Below are 18,007 nucleotides of genomic sequence, written 5' to 3' on the forward strand. Positions count from 1 at the left end.
AATTGATCATGGAGTAAGTCACGTGACGTGAGTGATAAAAATTAATTTACATAAGAAAATGAGTATTCTCATGATTTTAAAAACATTTGAACAATTTTTCATTTTCTATAAAAATATTTTGCAAATTGCAAATGGAAAATGGAAAATGGAAATGGCAATTTCAATCGAAAATGAAAAAAAAAGTAAACGTAAACTTAATGTTTTCTATTTTCACCTTCCATTTAAGTATGCAATTTAGTTTAAATTTATTTGTTAATTGTAAATGCAAATGGAAGTAGAAAACCTTAAATTTTCAATATTTCGGATGCGCAATTTTTCACTGGTTCATGAACCATAACTGGTTTACGAAAAATATCTTATATTGAAAGTAGTATATAAAAAATTTAGTAATATTCTAATATATTGTTAATTGGTTTTGAGTTAGAAAATTATTAAATTTAACATATTACATACGCTAATCAAAGCCGTAACCTTAATACTGATTTTTAAAATTTTAAAAAGAAATAATCGGTTTTGACTCGTTACGAAAAGACATACAAAAAATAGGTTACCACAATTGACCAATTAACAATTAACACAAACATTGTCGTGGTAAGAAGTGTCACTAGAGACGACAAGGACACCACCCAAAAGTTCGACCTATCTCTCTACTAAACATAATCATCGTTGCGTCATTTATGTCCCATTTTAATTTCAATCACTTAATACTTGACGCATGTCAAGACAACATGTTCTTGATATATTTACTAGCCCTGGGCATAAAACCTGCACCCGAAAAATTAATCTGAAACCGACCCGAAAATTCGGGTTCGGATCGGGTTCGGGTCGTTCAAAAACACCGAATGGTTATGATGCTGGATTACTTCGGTTCATCGGTTCGGTTCGGATTAACTGATGATAACCGAATTAAACCGATATAACCCGAAATAAAAGAAAACTTGTTTTTCATCCAGAATGTCTCTTCTCCTCCTTCTTTCACGACACTTTCCCAAACCTGTAACTCGATTTAGGGCAAAAACACAAAATTTCAATCTGGATTCATCTAATTTCAAAACCCCTTTCACTCCAATCTCTGAGGCATCGAGAATTCGGTCTCAGGTAAAAACCCTTTCCCAAACTCGATTTAGCTATTTTTTAGTGTTCGGTAATCGGTGTTATGCCCAGGGCTAGAATTGATTTCGTTTATATTTCGTTTTTCTGATTTATATTTTGTTTTTCATAGCTTTAAGTTTCGATTTTGGGTTTAATAGCTTCGATTTCGATGTTAGATGTTAATAGCTTTGATATCGATTTGTTTGCAAAAGTTATATGGTGATCAAAAGTTAGTTTCGATTTGTTTAGGAAAGGTATATATCTGTGGACGTGTGGTAGTTAAACTCATTGCTTTGCTAGTTTGTTTGAATCGAGCTTGAACTCTATGTATTTGCAGATGGATTCATCATCAGAACCAACCCCTACGAGCACAGATGCAGCAAACACTCACGGTCCTTATGAAGATCTTGATGATGATGAGATTGAAACACCTGCGAGTGGGGGAAAAAGAAAACAAACCGGTGAAGGCTCTGCTTCTCAGCAACCAAAGCAGATGAAGCTTCTTGATCCAAGATCTGATGTGTGGAAGCATTACACGAGGACCAAAGAAGACAGAGACAGGTGCATATGCAACTACTGTCGGCGGTTGTATAGGTGTCCAACAACATCAGGGACCACAAATTTGAGGAACCATCTTGCAAAATGCAAGCATTTCATCGCATGGAGTGAGGGTCAACAACAAAGCAATGGCAAGACTCAGAGTGTACTGAATCAGGGTGGTGGCCTCGGTGTGGCAAAAGTGTCCGAGAAAGTTTTTAGGGAAGCAACAGATGAGATGATTGTTCTTGCGGAGCTCCCACTTAGCTTTGTGGATAGCATAGCTTGGAAGCATTTCTGCGATAAATGCAGGCTCTACGATCCTCACTCTCGGAGGACTGCTACCAGAAACATTTGCGGGATGTATGTGGCTAAGAAAAAAGCTTTGAGGGATGTCATTAGAGCCAACAAGCATCGTGTCTCTCTAACAACTGACATATGGGTTGCTCAGCCTACAGGTATAGACGTCTGGTTTCTTTTTTTTTAGTGTTCGTATAGAATTTTTACCATTCTATTTATATGTTCATTTTTTATTTGTTAACTCTGGTTTCTTTATTCAACAGGGGCTAGTTATATGGTGATCACTATTCACTTTGTGGACATGTTTTGGAGGCTAAAGAAGTACATCATCGGCTTTAAACATGCCACTGATCACAAAGGTAAGACAATATCAACTGTTCTCTTGGACTGTCTAGCTGAATGGGGAATAGATAAGGTGTTTAGCATCACTGTTGACAATGCAACAGCGAACGGTTCTGCTATAAGTAGATTTCATAGGGCATTTGAGTTAAGAAATCCGGAAGCATTTGTGCTCGGTGGTGATTATTTCCACATAAGGTGTTGTGCTCATATCATTAATTTGATTGTGCAAGATGGTTTGAAAAAAATAGAGTCAAGTGTGAATGCAATTCGCAATGCTATCTGTTATGTTAGATCAAAAACAACTAGGCAGAGTTCATTTGAACTAAGAGTTGACTCGGGAAAGCTGAAAAGGGGTAGTTTGCCATTGGATGTTAAAACAAGGTGGAATTCTACTTACACAATGTTGCATAAGGCGTCGAAGTACAGACATGCATTTGACAGGATGGCCAGAGAGGATAAGCTGTATCTTGATCATTTTACTGAGTTAGAAGGTGGGAAAGTAATAGTTGGACCTCCTTCTGTAATTGACTGGGATAATGTTGAGAGGTTGAACCATTTTTTAGTCGTCTTCTATGAGTCTACTCTTCAGGTATCAGCTTCAACCACTCTGAACTCTTACAAATGCTATGGGGAAATAGTCACCATCGAGAAAACCTTGATGAACCTTACCACAAGTGCAGACGCAGAAATAAGAACAAAGGCTGATGCAATGCTGCTCAAGTTCGACAAGTATTGGGATGGGATGAAGGTTTTAAATAAAATGCTTATCATAGCATCAGTGTTGGATCCTAGAAAAAAAATGGATTTAGCTAACATGTGTTTTGCGAGACTATATGGTGAGAACAGCAAAGACGCACAAGAACTCAATGCCTCAGTCCTAGTGGTTCTGCGAGCACTATTTGATGAGTACTCCTCTAGATTCTCTTCAGCTCCAAACTCGCAGTCCTCACAGTCTAATCAGGCACAATCATCAGAGCATTCACAAGGTTTAAGAGAGGAAGTAATAGATGATGATTTGGGGTTGGGATATGAGAGGATGGATTCTATCTACAAAGCAAAGGTTGCTGAAACAAGAGTCAATGATAAAAAGGACGAGTTAGATAGATATCTTAAGGAGGGTGTTGAGGTCGCGAACACATTACCTGGTGTTGAGTATGACGTGCTTGACTGGTGGAGAACAAACTGTTCCAGGTTTCCTACACTTTCCCAAATGGCAAAGGATGTTTTGGCAATGCAGGTCTCCTCTGTGGCATCTGAGAGTGCTTTTAGCACTTGTGGACGCATCATAACTCCAGCTCGAAGCTGTCTTATTCATTATATGGTGGAGGTGCTCATGTGTACGGAGCAATGGATGAAGGAGGAAATTCGGTGTAAAAGTGAAAGTGGCTTGGTTACAATGGAGCAAATCAATTCTGAATATGAATTTTTGGACAACCTTATGAGAGGTATGTTATGGTTTTGGCTTGTTTATTTATATTTTTATGTCATTTCACTTGTTCTAACTTCAACTTCTCTTAATTCTTTATGTAGAGTTTGATGATCCAATAAGTGTGGAAGATTGAATCTCACCCTATTAATGACTTCAACAATCGACAATGGGTAAGTAGTATCAAAATATTGAATTTGGTTTTGTTTTGTTATAAAATTTGTATTGGTTTCTAATTTTATTTAAAGATCGGTTTTGTCTTTTCAGATGCATCTTTGATTTGCTATGAAGTTCACACTTTTTGGAGGCTGGAGTTATGCACTATCTCAGTTTCTGTTTATTCTCTTTGTCATTTTGATATTTTAGTATGAACTAAGATGATTTGGACTTTGATGGTTTGAATTTTTATTCTTAAACTAAGTATGAATTAAGATGGTTTGGAGTTTGATATTTTAGTGTGAACTAAGATTGTTGGAGTCTGATCTATTTTTGCTATTTTTGTTAAGTTTTATTTGTTATAGCAATTTCGGTTTTTGCAGAAATTTTTTTTCGGGTTTTCGGGTTTGTCAGATTTAACTAACCCGAGTTATCCGATTTCAAATTTTATCGGTTTATTTCGGTTTTTATTTGTTAAATCCGATCCGATCCGAACCGAACCGAATTTTTTGAAATAACCGAATGGTTTATAAAATTCAAATCCGAAAATCCGATAATCCGGAATACCCGATCCGAACCCGATCGGGTATCCGAATGCCCAGGCTAATATTTACAAAATTCATACATAATTACATTTTTGATCCACACACTTACGAAACATTTGCTTTTCATCCGTAATCGCTTGAGCTTTCCAACTCAAGTACCCATCAAAAAAAGCCATTAGCTTTATTATATAAAGTAGGGTAATTATAAAAGTTAAAAAAATCTGCGTTATCTTTTGACAATTGTCGAAGTGTTCATAATCCTTATAAAAGACAAATAATTTTTCACTCTGTTTTGTTGTAAAAGTTCAATATTCACATGATATTCTCCACCTCGAAGGGATGCATACACTCACAGATCCACCATATAAAATATCTGCACTAGATGGACGAATAGTTTGGAGCTATAACCTTTTCTGTCGGCTGGGGTCATAAAGTTAATAGCTTCAAATGAAATATGGGTGAAATATTTGTATAAATAGTACTCCCCCCCGTTTCATACAAAATGTCATGTTCAGACTGTATCAAAAATTATTGTAGCTTAACCACTAATCAGTCTGTTTTTTTTCGAAATTAAACAACTAATCAGTTCTATAAAGATGCAAAGCATTATCTTTCTTGTATAATAATGTAAAAATGTGTTGATTTTTCAATCGTGGCAGGACAATTGGATTTTGAAGAATTTGATCTTTAATGAGCCAAAATATTTTACGGTTTTACAAAAGAGGACTACAGATTTCTAAATTGCATATTAATGTTCAAAAAGATAACACACTTCTCTTAGAGTTAGAGGTGTACTCAAACTTAAGCGGTAGATTTTTAGATAACCATTAATATCTCAAAAATAATATCATTAATAGATCTATTATATTAAAACAGAAGCACATTTAGTATTTGCTTCCAAACATTTCTAATTTTTTTTAATTGTTTAAAAATAATTTTAATAATTATTAATATTTAATTTCGAAAATTAGTTATTAATTTAAATATTTTTAGAGTTCCTTAAATATAGGTAATTTAGATTGATTTGATTTGATTAAAAATAATAAATCAGATATTAATTTAGATTTGATTTAAAGATTCTAATTTAAATAATTTCTATACTATTAAACATTTTTATCAAAAATATCTAGAATTTTTGAAAAAAAAAAATAATTCATATATGAAAAATAATGATCATATTTGAAATATAAAATATTTATAATGATGTAAATGATATGATATTTATGTTGCTTATATAATATATTTACGATTATGATTTATTTATAAATTAATAATAAAATATTAAGTAAAATTCAAATGTATAATTTAAATATTAAAAATATATTTTTAAAATTCATAGAACTAAAAATATATATAAAAACCGGGTTAAAAATATTTTGGTAACTAAAATCACTAATTTTGAATTATACATGTATATATATATATTTTTCATACAAACTGAAAACATAAAAAATTAAAATTATTGCATACACTATAATGTGGTTTGAAAAACTAGTTGTAAACTCCCTTCGTTGATTAAATTTTAAAAAACTATAATGCTAAATAATACTGTTAATACATCTCAAACTTTTAACAAATATTTATATTATACGGTTATATGAACGGAAAAGTTAGAATTATGTTTTTATAATAGTTCATTTTGAATTAATATTAGCGAACGGATTAAAATTATATTTTTATAATCATAATTAATTTTAATACTATAAAAATATATCTAAACACAATAATCAATATTTTCACTTATTAAAAATATATTTATAAAAATAAATATATCTAAACTCAAAAACACAAATTATATTACAAAATTCGTTAAACAATAAAAAATATTCCCGTGCGGATGCACGGGTTAGAATCTAGTTCTACTTTAAGAAAAAGTCCACATTTGTGTATCCAAAAAGATAAAATAATGAGTTTTTCTTGGTTTTATTTTTGTATTTTTTCTATTGGAAGTGGAAAAGTAACTATAAATATATGCCTTTAGAAAAAAATAGAATAAAAGAGAAAAGCAAGGGTCAAATCGAATACCTTTTTATTGGAATCGACTTCTGGCCCTGGGGAATGCATTTGGTAATCGGTAATGTATAGAGTTTGAGACTCTGAAATGTATGATATTGACCACATCAAATTGGAAGACTTGTTATGTAGAAGATATATGAACTATTAAAAGTAAATTTAAGATTTTTTTTTTTAAAGAAAGTTGATAGGATAGCAGTGACTTTTTTTTTGTTTTTTGTTTTTTTTTTTGAGAAAAGGGTAAAAACTCTTTTTTTTTTTTTTGTTACATGAAGGTATGGTTTGCAATATAAGTATCAAACGCATTGTTATATGACATGTGTGATGGTCAGTAAATTCCAGTCTTCAATGCCATCAAAGTATTTATTAATATTGGTGCCAAGTTTTGAAAAAAAAAATATTGGTTCTTCCACTACAAAGAAGTACAGAACAATTATACTCACATTTGGTTAAAGGAGTTATGTGGTTCTTCCACTACACAGAACTGAAGTACAGAACTGTTATTCTCACATTTGGTTAAATGGAGTTATGTTTACATTTTGAAGGATTTTAGTTAGGTGCAATTTTTATATCATCAAGTCGTTCACATATTCATTAGTTCAGACCACTCGTATTGCCTTTTTTTCTCCTAGGATATGTGGGTTAAACTATAACTTATGGATAATATATTTAGTTTTAGATCAATAATTTGCAAAACATAAAATTTGAAGTTCCTGTTTTCATTTGTAATATTATTTCCTAACTAATTAAACACAATTGGCTTCTGCCGAAAAAAAGGCTTGTATCAAATAACTATTATCTAAGGCCACTAAAAAAAATAATTGCTTTGTATCATATAATTTTTCAAGATTTTTTTATTACAAAAATAATAGTTTATTCTTGCTTTGGAGCATTGTTTTTGTTGGACTGGTGCTGCACCTTAATTCTTTGTAGCTTGAATTCCATGGTGGATATTTTTGCAAGTTTACTGAGAACTATATCGCATGCATCGGGCAGGCGTATTGAAGATTCGACGGAGTCATGTGTCATCTACTGTTTTTTTTATTTTAAAAAAAAAAAAGTTTTATAATTTTTATCAACTTTTTAATTTAATGATAAAAAAGGGTTACCTCCAACTAATTTTTTTTCTATTTATAAAATTATACCTCTAACTAAATTTTTTTTTGCTCCTGAATTAAATATTTATAAACTACCTCTTCAAAGTCTTGTTCAAAAAACTACCCTCCTCAAAGAGTCGGCCACTAATATGAATCTCGTTTTCGTTTAAATGCGTGGCTGACAAGAACTAGATCGCATGCAATGTATATTTTATCTATTCTTGTTTTTGTTTTTTAATGACGGCAATCTATTCTGTTTAGTATTTATAAAGGAATCTATTTTGTTTGTTACGCATATTAATAATCGAGTAACACTATTAATATTGTTATTCTTGAACATTAATGACTTAATGACTGACTAGATTCTAACCCCGTACATCCGCACGGAAATATTTTTTATTATTTAACGAATTTTGTAATATAATTTGTGTTTTTGAGTTTAGATATAATTATTTTTATAAATATATTTTTCAATAAGTGAAAATATTGATTTTTGTGTTTAGATATATTTTTATAGTATTAAAATTAATTATGATTATAAAAATATAATTTTAACCCGTCCGCTAATATTAATTCAAAATGAACTATTATAAAAACATAACTCTAATTTTTCCGTTCATATTACTGTATAATATAAATATTTGTTAAAACTTTGAGATGTATTAATAGTATTATTTAGCATTATAGTTTTCTAAACTTTTTTCAACGAAAAGAGTGTACAACTGGTTTTTCAAATCACATTTATAGTGTATGCAATAATTTTTAATTTTTTATGTTTTGATTTTGTATGAAAAATATATTTTCGATATACATGTATAATTCAAAATTAGTGATATTAGTTACCAAAATATTTTTAACCCAGTTTTTTATATATATTTTTAATTCTATGAATTTTTAAAAATATATTTTTAATATTTCAATTATACATTTGAATTTTACCTATTATTTTATTATTAATTTGTAAATAAATCATAATCGTAAATATATTATATAAACAACATAAATATCATATCATTTACATCATAATAAATATTTTATATTTCAAATATGACCATTATTTTTCATATGTGAATATTTTTTTTTCAAAAATTCTACATATTTTTTTGATAAAAATGTTTAATAGTATAGAAATTATTTAAATTAGAATCTTTAAATAAAATCTAAATTAATATCTGATTTATTATTTTTAATCAAATCAAATCTAATCTAAATTACCTATATTTAAGAAACTCTAAAAATATTTCAATTAATAACTAATTTTCGAAATTAAATATAAATAATTATTAAAATTATTTTTAAACACTTAAAAAAAATTAGGAGTGTTTGGAAACAAGTACTAAATGTGCTTCTGTTTTAATATAATAAATATTGTTTGTTCAGTTTCAGATGTCTATTTTTATTACTTCCGTTTGTTTCATTATTTCATTCTTATATTTTTTAGAAAGATTCTTTCATTCTTATTATTTACATATTCTAATATTTTATTCTGGTGAAAAAAAATTAGTAAGTCGGAGAATGTGATTTCCGTGGTCATCTATCGCAATTACAAAAAAAACAAACAAAATAGAGATCTCGAACTTGTAATTACAATCGCTCATTATGTGTAGTTCAGTAGTTGGATAAGTATTTGCGATTAAGATTTAAATATGATCGTAAAAGATAAGTCAGAAGAGAAAAAAATATGTAACGAGATTATTCTAAATACTTAGCAGAAAGCCAAAATATTTAACATTTACAAAGTGTGTTTGGTGTAGGTTTCTTATTCTATGTTTTCAGTTTTAATATAACTATATCATCTCTTACGTTTCTTTACCTTTAGTTTGTGTATAATATGATTTATAAGCGAATGAACTAAACACTACTCTTGAAAATTAAAATTCTTGATTAACTATGTATTTGAAAGTTACTTTTATGTTTTATTAAAAAAAACAAAACCACTCTGCATCAATACTTCATATAATAATATTATTGATTGGTAACATAAAAGTTTGATTTACAAATACTCTCCCACATTTTATTAGTCTGCAGTTACCATTCATACTCTAAAAAACCTACTTTTTTGTTTTTGAACAGCAAGAAACCTACCTTAAAGACACTCATGATTATCGCACATTTTTTAAGAGTTTCTTAATTTTTTTAGTATTAAAAATAATGCAAAACATGTGGGACCTATTATAATATGCAAAAAACGTTTCTTAATTGGGAACTATAAGAAACGTATTTGTATGTGGGACCCATTTTTAATAGTAAAAAATTGTTTAAGAAACTTAAATGTGTATTCAGCGATAAAAATGATCTTAAATGTTATATACTTTGGCTTTTTGATAAGCAGCTCTAGTTATTTACGGCTTTCTATATACATACAATCAATCTGAATCCAGTCAAACCAACCCAAAAAACCCTAGCCAAAATATATATTAGTTAAAAAAAAACTCGATTTCTCTCCACAACCGAAAATGACAAAGCATTCTGGTATATTTTAATTACTTACCTAGTCTTCTTTATTCACCTCCTCGAAAGTTTGGAGTGCAATTCTAAACTCTTCTTCTTGTAAATGGGTTTCTATTTATTTATTTTTTTGTCGACGCAAATGGGTTATGGTACGTAGCAAAACTCCAGTTTATCACTTGAATATTCACTTTGACAAAAATCCAACTAGGGACATGATGATTTCATAGGATTTGAATGTTGATTCGTTGTGCACTTATGCTCCTCTAATGTTGAATCAATGAACCACCTTTTTAATGTCCTTTCTCTCTATCTACAACAAATGTTTCTATCACTTAAGCTATAATTATTTGAGTGATTGAATCCAGAAATAAACTAGGGAAATTGCAGTTAATAACCAAAAATAATTCAATAATTAAAAGAATAATCATATAAGAAAGATGGTTACTATATTTTATGTATAATATACAATATATACAACTATATCTTTAAACATTTCTACTCTCTCTCCTACAAATTTTCTACCTATTACGCTAACAATAATTCAACTATACTCACACAAACGTATAAATTTTTTTCTAAACTTATCATCTCCCTCTCTCCTAGAGATTCTCTACCTCTCAATTCTTCGCTGCTGCAAACTTGTTGCCACCATCGTATCGATAACCTCACGCAAACTTTTTTTCCGGCGCAACTTCTTTTGCCGACTCAATACCAATAGTCCGTAGTAATCTCTCTTACCGAATCCATGTGAAATCTCACCAGAACGTCTCAATACGTCAAATTTTTATTTATACGTCAAATTTTTATTTATAAGTCTATTTTTGTGAATTTGTTTATAGAACGTCTATTTTTATAAATTTGATTTTAACAAAAAATTTGATAAAAAATAACAAAACATATAGAATATGTATATAATATATCTCATTATATCCATTTTCTCCCTTATTCTATTCATCTCCTTTTGCAGTCTATTACATCTATCAAATCCATACTCAGTTGGAGATGACGAATGTAACATTGTAAATAATGGGTTAGTATATAGATGAGAAAAATGCACAAAAGTTTATATATATATTTTTTGTAGAGAATTTATGTTTTAAATTATTCGATTTGTTATCCCTTTCATTTTATTTTTAAATAGTCATGCTATATTACTGACAAAATAGACTTTCTATGTTATTAGTATCATTATTGACGTATAAATAAAAATTTGGATTTGTTTTTTGAAATTAAAATTATGTTAGACGAGAAAAAATCAATGTTTTTTGGTACTAATATATAGTTTAAACAGTAACAGTATCTAAGTTATGCAAAAAATAAAATTTGCAGGGTAAACATATATATGTCAAAATAAATATTATAGATTGTCTATTTTTTCTTACTAGTCTCTGTTATGTTAGTGATTAGAGTGTTTATATTGATATAACATAGTAATAACTAACGCGTGTGGCGCGTTTGCGAAAAATTCTCTCTCCAATTATCAGTTCACCTGTTTTTATCTATAAGGATATTTTCGTCTCTAAAACCTCTATATTGTTACTTGGTTAATTATTTGATTTTTATGGTTATATTTTTTATCAATTATCGGATTTTGGTTATTCATTTAATTTAACCCAATAAACTACATCGACATATTTAATCGAGAATAGAAAAAAAATTAGTATCATATTCACAATATAATCAGTTTTTTTTTTCAATACGACGCAAGAGAAACTCAAAAATCATAGCAATTCACTGCAAAATCCACACAAATTTTCAAGAAGATGGATCTCACTGTTCGAAAAAAATACTTTGCTCCGGCAACTTTATCTGACCGAAGCCTAGTTTGATGGAAACACTTCTCTCCTCTTGCAAGTATTTACCAGTCCACGTATCCTCCAGATTGTTAAAGACTATCTGGTTCAGTTTGTCACTTGGTTTTGTAAAGTAAAAGTTTTGACCAAATTCTTTGTATTTATTTCATTTTAAGTTAATGGAAGTATTTTAAAAATAAAAACAAGAAACTTTTTATGGGATATATATGTCCTAATTTTTTTTTAACGAATCGGACTTTGGAACATATGCTATATATACAGTTGGCCTATTTTGGTTGACGTGTCTAGAGAGACTACTTTATTTACGTATATATACAGTTAGATGGCGGTCAATTAATTTATTGAAACGATAATTTGTACTATTTCGTTAGTTGAAAACAAAATTATTATTGTTTGTTTGTCTTTAATTGGTCTGAAAATATAAACTACTTTGTGGTATAAATAATAATGATTGGTCATTGAGTAAATTTCCTTTTCCAAAAGAGGAAAGACAAAAGGAGGCCTTTGTGACGGAGAATATAAAAAAGTGGAAGATAAAAGTAAAACAAAAAAGGCAAGTTTTTTTCTTCTTCGTTATTATTAATAAAAGACTTTTTCAATGACAATGACACAAAAGCCGCATATAAATGGTGGTGGTGGAATTTATAAAGGGGTTGGGGCCTAATCACTTACTCATGCTTTTATTCTTTACCTTATCACAACCATCTAATCTCTCAAAAGTAAAATTATATCACTGTCTACCACTGAATATATGCTTAATTAGCATTAAGTTGACCTGTCTTAGTTAATCATTCCAATTATACCTCTCAATTTTATTTTACAAATCATGTTTATATTAAATATCAAATTTTTATTTTCAATATTCTAATCTAACTTTTCTAAGCAAAGTTTTTTACTATAATCATCATGTTTTATTTTCTCTATAGTTTTTTTTTTTAAAAAAAACATAATCGATTAATACACAAACATTCATTCGATTGATTCTCTTTTAAGTTGAGATAACGAGAGAACTTGTTATGATTATAAGTGGCTTTTATGTTTTCCTATATAAAGTATAACTTCTGGAAAATTAAGAGGCTGAAAGCAAATTATATATTCACCTTTATTGGTTGAGCATTGTGCTAGAGATGTCTTAAGGAATTATGATTTGTCAAATAGCTTCTAGATGAGTGTTGTTTCTCCATATTCATTGTATATTGTAATAATAATGAATATACAACACTAATTATTATACACAAGAGAATGTAGCCTAAGATAGATACAGACAAGATTCTAACCTAATCGAAAAGGATATTAAATAAATTTACTTTTAATAGTTCATATATCTTCTACATAACAAGTCTTCCATTTGATGTGGTCAATAGTGTGATCTTCATACATAGTAGACTGCTATGTGGTCAACTCATCATATTGTTGATTGAGAACAAAGTTTTTGACATCTCCTCTTAGGATAATCTATTATCCAAGATGTTTCTTTGTGGTGTATGCAAGTAAGTATAAAAAAGGGGTATTATGATTCCGGTTTACTATCAGTTCATGTATTTGAACCACAGAAACATTTTTTGAGTTGTCTTTGATTTTCCTGATTTTGTTCGGATACCATGGAACAAAATTTGATTATCAAATATAGAAAAACAAAAAATTTGTCATTTTTCCCTCTGCTAATAAGAAAAGGGAATAAAACTGACATATTTAAACCAATGGACCAAATCAGAATTTAGTTTAGTGTGGAAGTACGTCTGATTTAGTTAATGTGTACAAAACGAATACAAAGTTTTTTTTTAAACATAAATCGAATACAAAGTAGGGGAAAAAAAACTGAAAGAAAAAGATATGCATAGATACTCAAACTAAGATATTTTCATGTCAGTTGAATAAGATACTTGAGATAAGAATAAAAGAAGAGGATATCAAAAATATTTGATATCAAATAACAAAAGAAGAATAATTGTGAGAACAAAAAATGTTGGATTGTCAAATCCGGAATTAATGGAAATTTTGAAAAGAGTTTAAGCGAATAGAAGTAAAAGAAGATCTTTCACTTGGGCCATAGAGAATCTATGCTCACCACATGTGCCTTTGCTCCTTCAATATACACGAGGATTTTGGGCAACAATAACAACAACAAAATTACAAAAAAAAAATATACTGTATAGTAATAATTCAAATATAAAGATATATATATTAGTGGGACCCATTGACAATAGACCAATTGAAACAGCGACTCTTCTTTCTACATATCCAAGCGTAAGCCTGAGGATTGAAACCAAAGAAAAGAAGCAAAACAAACATAAAAACATATTTATATACGTAAATTAAAAATATATCTTTTTCAAAAAAGCGACTACTCGGTTTGATTTCTTTGTCGTAAAAATCCATTTCCAGAAACTTCACGCGCGATTTGTTTATACATTTTCTAAGCATTTCCTTCGTCTTCTTCTCTTGTTATTTTCTTTTGTTTGTTTTTATGATTTTTATTGGGGTGGTTTAGTTTAATTTCGTGTTTTTTAAAAAAAAATTGAATTTTGCTAAACCGGCGGCGATGCCGACACCGGTAAGCACGGCGAGGCAATGTTTAACGGAAGAAACAGCACGTGCATTAGACGACGCTGTGGCCGTCGCGCGTAGGAGAAGCCACGCTCAAACGACGTCGCTTCACGCCGTTTCCGGTCTCTTAACGATGCCTTCGTCGATTCTCCGGGAAGTGTGCATTTCACGCGCCGCCCACAGCACGCCGTACTCTTCCCGTCTCCAATTTCGCGCGCTGGAGCTCTGCGTCGGCGTATCTCTCGACAGACTCCCTTCCTCGAAATCACCGGCGGAGAGCGAGGCGGTGGAGCCGCCGGTATCGAACTCGCTCATGGCGGCGATCAAACGCTCTCAGGCGACTCAGAGAAGGCACCCGGAGACTTATCACCTCCATCAAATCCACGGTGGGACTACTCAAACGACGTCGGTTTTGAAGGTCGAGCTTAAGTATTTTATTCTGTCGATACTCGATGACCCGATTGTGAGCCGGGTATTCGGTGAAGCCGGGTTTCGGAGCACCGACATCAAGCTCGACGTGCTTCATCCTCCGGTTACGCAATTCGCCACGAGGTTTCCGCGATCTCGTTGTCCGCCTCTCTTTCTGTGCAACCTCCCGGAATCTGATTCGGGTCGGGCTAGATTCGGGTTTAGCGGCGATTTCGACGATAATTGCCGGAGAATCGGCGAGGTTTTGGGCCGGAAAGATAAGAAGAATCCTCTGCTTGTTGGGATTTGCGGTGGTGAAGCTCTTAAAACGTTTGCTGATTCGATTAACAGAGGAAAGTTTGGGTTTTTGCCTCTGGAGATTAGTGGGTTAAGTGTAGTTAGTGTAGAGAAAGAGATTAGTGAGAATTTAGTCGACGAATTAGGAAGAATCGTTGAGGAAAATTGGTCGAGATCGAAAACCAAATCAGGGATTGTTCTAAATCTGGGAGATTTAAAGGTTTTGACCGGTGATGCTCTCGTGTCGAAGCTCTCGGATCTGTTGAAGCTTCACAGCGAGAGACTCTGGTTCATCGGGAGTGTTTCGAGCAACGAGACGTATTTGAAACTGATCGAGAGGTTTCCGACGATCGACAAAGACTGGAATCTTCATCTTCTTCCGATTACATCATCGAGTCAAGGGGTTTATCCAAAATCCAGGTAACATGTCTTTCTATATGTGTTTCAATTGTTTTTGTCTTTCAAAGTTTGAATCTTTATTTGATGGGTTATATACATATGTACAGTTTGATGGGATCATTTGTTCCATTTGGAGGGTTTTTCTCATCAACATCAGATTTCAGAGTACCGTTTAGTAACTCAATGAACCATACTCTTCCTCCTCGGTGTCATCTCTGCAACGAGAAGTATGAGCAAGAAGTCACAGCCTTGGCTAAGTCCGGTTCAAGTCTCTCACTAACCGATGATCAGTCTTCAGAGAAGTTACCTTCTTGGTTACGAAATCAAGACAAAGGGATTCTCATAAAGGTACGGCTTTTATTAACTTCTTCTTCTCTGAGTTTCAGTCTCTTGTTTCTATCTTGAGAGTGTTTGCTTTATATTCAGTGCAGGTTAAAGATGATCCAAACGCATTAGCCTCTCGGATCCCTGCTCTGCAGAAGAAATGGGACGACATTTGTCAAAGGATCCATCAAACTCCGGCGTTTCCTAAACTCAGTTTCCAGCCAGTGAGACCACAGTTCCCGCTTCAGCTTGTTTCCTCTAGCCAGACCAAGACGAGTCTCGCGACACCAACCGAGCTTAGCGGTCGGATTAGGATGTCTGAAAGCTTTCATGGGATGTCGGCTCAAGCGCAGAATCCAACACACCAGCCCGGTTTATCAGTTAAAATCTCGAAGCCAAAACATACAGAGGTAATCACAAGCCGCACAACGAACTCGCCTTTGAGCTGTGTCACGACAGATTTAGGTTTGGGAACAATCTACGCGTCGAAGAACCAGGAGTCAAGCACACCAGTGTCTCTTGACCGGAGAGACTCTCTGGTGGTTATCAAAGAGAAACCGTTGTTGGCGGCTGCTTCACGGTATTGCAGAGATTTCAAGTCTCTCAGAGAACAACTGTCTCGGAAAGTCGGCTTTCAGAATGAAGCAGTGAACGCCATTAGCGAAATCATATGCGGATACAGAGGAGATGAGTCAAGGAGAAGAAGCCAAACAGCTTCAAATGTTTGGCTCGCGCTTTTTGGACCCGATAAAGTCGGGAAGAAGAAAGTAGCTTCGGCTCTTGCTGAGATCTTGTGCGGTGGTCAAGACAACTGCATCTGTGTGGATTTCAAGGCACAGTTCAGCCTCGACGATAGATTCAGAGGAAAAACTGTCGTTGATTTCATTGCCAGCGAAGTGGCAAAGCGTGGCGCAGATTCTGTTGTTTTCATTGAAAACGTGGAGAAAGCTGAGTTCCCTGATCAGATCAGATTGTCTGATGCTGTGAGAACTGGAAAGCTCCTTGATTCGCATGGGAGAGAGATCAGTATGAAAAATGTTATCGTTGTTGCTACTACTTCCGGGATTGATAAAGATAGTGAAGAGCCTGTCAAATATTCCGAGGAAAGAGTGCTCAGTGCCAAAAACTGGAAACTTCAGATAAAACTATCCGACGAAGCTTCAACTGTTAACAAGAACGGTCTAAATAAGAGAAGACAGGATGAGTCAGAAACAGAGGTTACAGAGCTTCGAGCACTTAAGTCTCAACGTTCGTTTCTCGATCTTAATCTTCCGGTGGATGAGACAGAAGCAAACTCTGATGAAGCGAATGCAATGTCCGAGAATACAGAAGCTTGGCTTGAGGATTTTGTCGAGCAAGTAGATGGGAAAGTTACATTCAATCTGATTGACTTCGATGGGTTAGCAAAGAACATAAAAGAGAACATCTTTTCGCATTTTCGTCGGTTCTTTGGACCTGAAATGCATCTAGAGATCGAAAACGATGCGATCCTTCGGATTCTAGCTGCCTTAAGATGGTCATCAGATGAAGAGAACACAATTGATCAATGGCTTCAAACTGTTCTTGCTTCAAGTTTCGCTGAAGCGAGACAAAAGTTTGTTTCCACTTCTTCTTTCGCTGTGAAACTTGTCGCGTCCAGAGATTCTACGGCTGAAGAGGAAACCGCCGGAATACAGTTTCCAGCGAGAGTTGAAGTGATCTGATTATTTCGGTTCTTATAATATGGTGATGATAGTTATATAGGATCTTCTGAGAGTTTTGTCATCGGCTTGGTTTGAGTTTGTGCTTTGTCACTAAATGTATATTATAGGCTTAAAGCTGAGCTTAATCTGTGGTACGTAGCTTTTAAAGGAGTGCCAAATTGTCACAGCTTTTGGTTTTAGCTTTTTAGGCATCTCTTCTTAATTTTTTGTTCTTCTTTCAGTTGGTCTTTGCCCTAAGTTCGATTATTATATCATCGAATGGTTATTTGTATATTTTGTATAACGATATTACGATCTTTATATTAGGCTTCTTCTTTTTTTTATAGTTTTTAGCTAATTTTGTAAATAAAGAACCCATTATGTTACTACTCTCTTACAATTAATAAGAAGTTGATGGTAAAAGTATTCAGGTAGCAACTAATATGACATCAACGTCTACTCCATGATTGTCTAATAGCTTCTTTCTAAACGATTTTTCTTTCTTTTTTTTTATGATAGTTCGACGTCTATGAATTTTGGCCCCTTTTTGAATTCTAGAGTGCAATGTGGATTATGA

The 18,007-nt window shown here is 32.4% G+C and overlaps 1 protein-coding gene across 2 annotated transcripts; it reads left to right on the forward strand.

The window, feature by feature from the left end:
• Positions 1 to 14,120: 14,120 nt before the first annotated feature.
• LOC18027793 (protein SMAX1-LIKE 7) lies at positions 14,121 to 17,722 on the forward strand. Of its 2 annotated transcripts, XM_006409984.2 has the most exons (3): positions 14,121 to 15,445; positions 15,532 to 15,772; positions 15,856 to 17,722. In XM_006409984.2, the coding sequence occupies exons 1-3, from the start codon at positions 14,316 to 14,318 to the stop codon at positions 17,449 to 17,451; spliced, it is 2,967 nt and encodes a 988-aa protein (XP_006410047.1). In that variant the 5' UTR covers positions 14,121 to 14,315; the 3' UTR covers positions 17,452 to 17,722. The 2 variants fall into 2 exon arrangements, with proteins under 2 accessions (XP_006410047.1, XP_024016834.1); XM_024161066.1 differs by lacking the exon at positions 14,121 to 15,445 and having other exon boundaries at positions 15,635 to 15,772; positions 15,851 to 17,722.
• Positions 17,723 to 18,007: the final 285 nt, after the last annotated feature.

The sequence above is a fragment of the Eutrema salsugineum genome, unplaced genomic scaffold (genome assembly GCF_000478725.1).
Source record: "Eutrema salsugineum unplaced genomic scaffold, Eutsalg1_0 scaffold_10, whole genome shotgun sequence".
Taxonomy (NCBI): domain Eukaryota; kingdom Viridiplantae; phylum Streptophyta; class Magnoliopsida; order Brassicales; family Brassicaceae; genus Eutrema; species Eutrema salsugineum.